Genomic DNA, 1984 nt, shown 5'->3' on the forward strand with positions numbered 1-1984 from the left:
AGACCAGCGGCCACAACGGAGCCCTGCAGGTCTCCTGTTACGGTGAGTCCTTAGCGCGCGGCGGGGAAGCACTGCAGGCGAAAGAGGAGAGAGACTCCCGGGCCTGGGAAGGACCTCTCGGGAATGTGGGGGGCGGCTGCCTGGCAGGACAAACCCTAGCGGGGTCAAGGAGACCTTGCCCGGCTCCGGCGCACAGCCCCCTCTCCCCGCAGCGGGGGCGGCCGTGCCCCACGAGTATCCTCGTTCCCAGCCGGCTCTGGAGCCCGCGATGCCCGCGGGAAGCCGCCCTTGCCTCGGGTCCCGCTCAGCCGCGATCTTAATCGTGGTTTCGGGTTGCGGCCGATGCGCTCCCGCAAAGCGTTAGCTCTTGTGCAATGCGGGGAACTCGGCGGAAATCGGGACAGAAAGAGAAAGAGGGGAGCGCCGGGCTGTGCAATGTACTCTCCGCGGGGACCGTTTTCGGCAGAAAGAATTTCTGGAAAATTTCGCCGAAATCATCATTTTTGCGGTAACGGCCTCTCCTGTCTCTCACTTTCTCCCCTAATTGCCACTCCCCTAATTGATTTCTGCCCGGCTGCAGATAACCCCCTCGCATCCCCTCCGTGGGTCATTAGCGGCAATTAAGACACTCCCTCGCGCTGGCGCTCGACAGTACAGCCGGGAACGGGGGCGCTTCTCATGTCGTTTCCGACCGTGGCTTTAAAAGGTTTTTTCGGGAGGTTTCCGCTGTATCGGGGCAGTTGGGGAAAAGCAAAACAAACAAACAGCTCCCCCTTAAAACAAACAGAAAAATTCAACAATGAAACAAATAACCGCCCTAAGTTTTCCTTAGAAGAGAAGGTGGAAATGAAAGCTCTTCCTTTCCCTCCCGGGGATCTCTCTGCGGGCCGAGGGGCTGTCCCGGCCTAGATTTAGAGCGTGTCTCCGTTGACGGAGTCCCATTCTCGATGCGTTAGTCCCAAAGGCAAGGACACCTATAGGACTGTGTCTCGAAGGAGACCCTAAGGCGGACAGTGACTAGGGACGGGGGGCACAGAGGAGGTGGAAGAAGTCCGGGTCAGGCAAGCAATCCCACTTCTAGGCTCCCGCCGTCATTTGAGCACTCTTTGCTCTATTTACCCTTTCCCTCCATCTCTAAACTTAAAAGAGGGTAGAGGCGCCTCACTTACTTCTACCTGCCTCCCAAACCCCGGCTTGCCAGGTCGCCTTCAGGGGCCATGCCTCGCCCCCGGCTTGCAGCTGAGGTGTCCCCGGATCCAGCTCCACAGCCCCAGCTCCCCCACGCACAGGTGACTCCCCTTCACAGGAGAAGGACATTAGGTCCTCTCCATACAGCCGCGCCCGGGGGCCGCAGGCATAGCCCAGCTCCGCTGCGCCCGGACTCGCGCGGTTCCTTCCCGCTCCCGGAGCGCAACCATCCTCCCACGGGTGGTGTCTCCTCACACGGCCGCGCACTGGCATGAGGGCTGCTTGCACACATTTCCTGACCAGAGCGGATCCTCTCTTACTCTCTCTATCTTCCCCTGCCCTTTTCCCGTGGGCGGACAATCCCCACCAGCGTCAGGCCCGCTCCGCTCGTCCGCGGAGGCCTTCTGGGATCAGCCCGGGTTCCGCGGGAAAGGACACACGGTGGGACCGGGGAGACATGCGGGGCTGCGGCCCGTGCAGGAGGTAACCGGTCCCCGCTCCCTCTGCGAATGGAATCGCAGGTCAGCCCCCTGTGCCTTCCCCGCTGCCCCGACATCCTCTCTCTGCTAACCGGCTCTCTTGTTTTTGTAGGTTGCAAGGCCCAGGGCGCCGGCATAGCCTGTGATGACACGTTACAATCCCCCGGTAGAATCACACGAGTTTATTGCCTTCCTAACGCCGCCGGGGTTCCCCTGATTTATTTTCAAGCGAGGCTCGGGGTTCTCCTTCAGTGGGAGCCCCGCGGCGGCGGCGGGTGGCCCGGCCCGGCCCAGACCGCGCTCGTTGTGAGCTCCTT

The 1984-nt window shown here is 61.3% G+C and overlaps 1 protein-coding gene across 1 annotated transcript in view; it reads left to right on the forward strand.

Moving 5' to 3' along the window:
• Window positions 1–302: 302 nt before the first annotated feature.
• Window positions 303–1984, forward strand: part of ALX4 (ALX homeobox 4) — a 42578-nt gene continuing 40896 nt past the window's right edge. The window contains exon 1 of the mRNA XM_005419559.2: window positions 303–508. Within this exon, the coding sequence (XP_005419616.2) occupies window positions 343–508 (166 nt within the window). The 5' untranslated portion in view covers window positions 303–342. The remainder of the gene's footprint in view (window positions 509–1984) is intronic.

The sequence above is a fragment of the Geospiza fortis genome, unplaced genomic scaffold (genome assembly GCF_000277835.1).
Source record: "Geospiza fortis unplaced genomic scaffold, GeoFor_1.0 scaffold66, whole genome shotgun sequence".
NCBI classification, from domain to species: Eukaryota; Metazoa; Chordata; class Aves; order Passeriformes; family Thraupidae; genus Geospiza; species Geospiza fortis.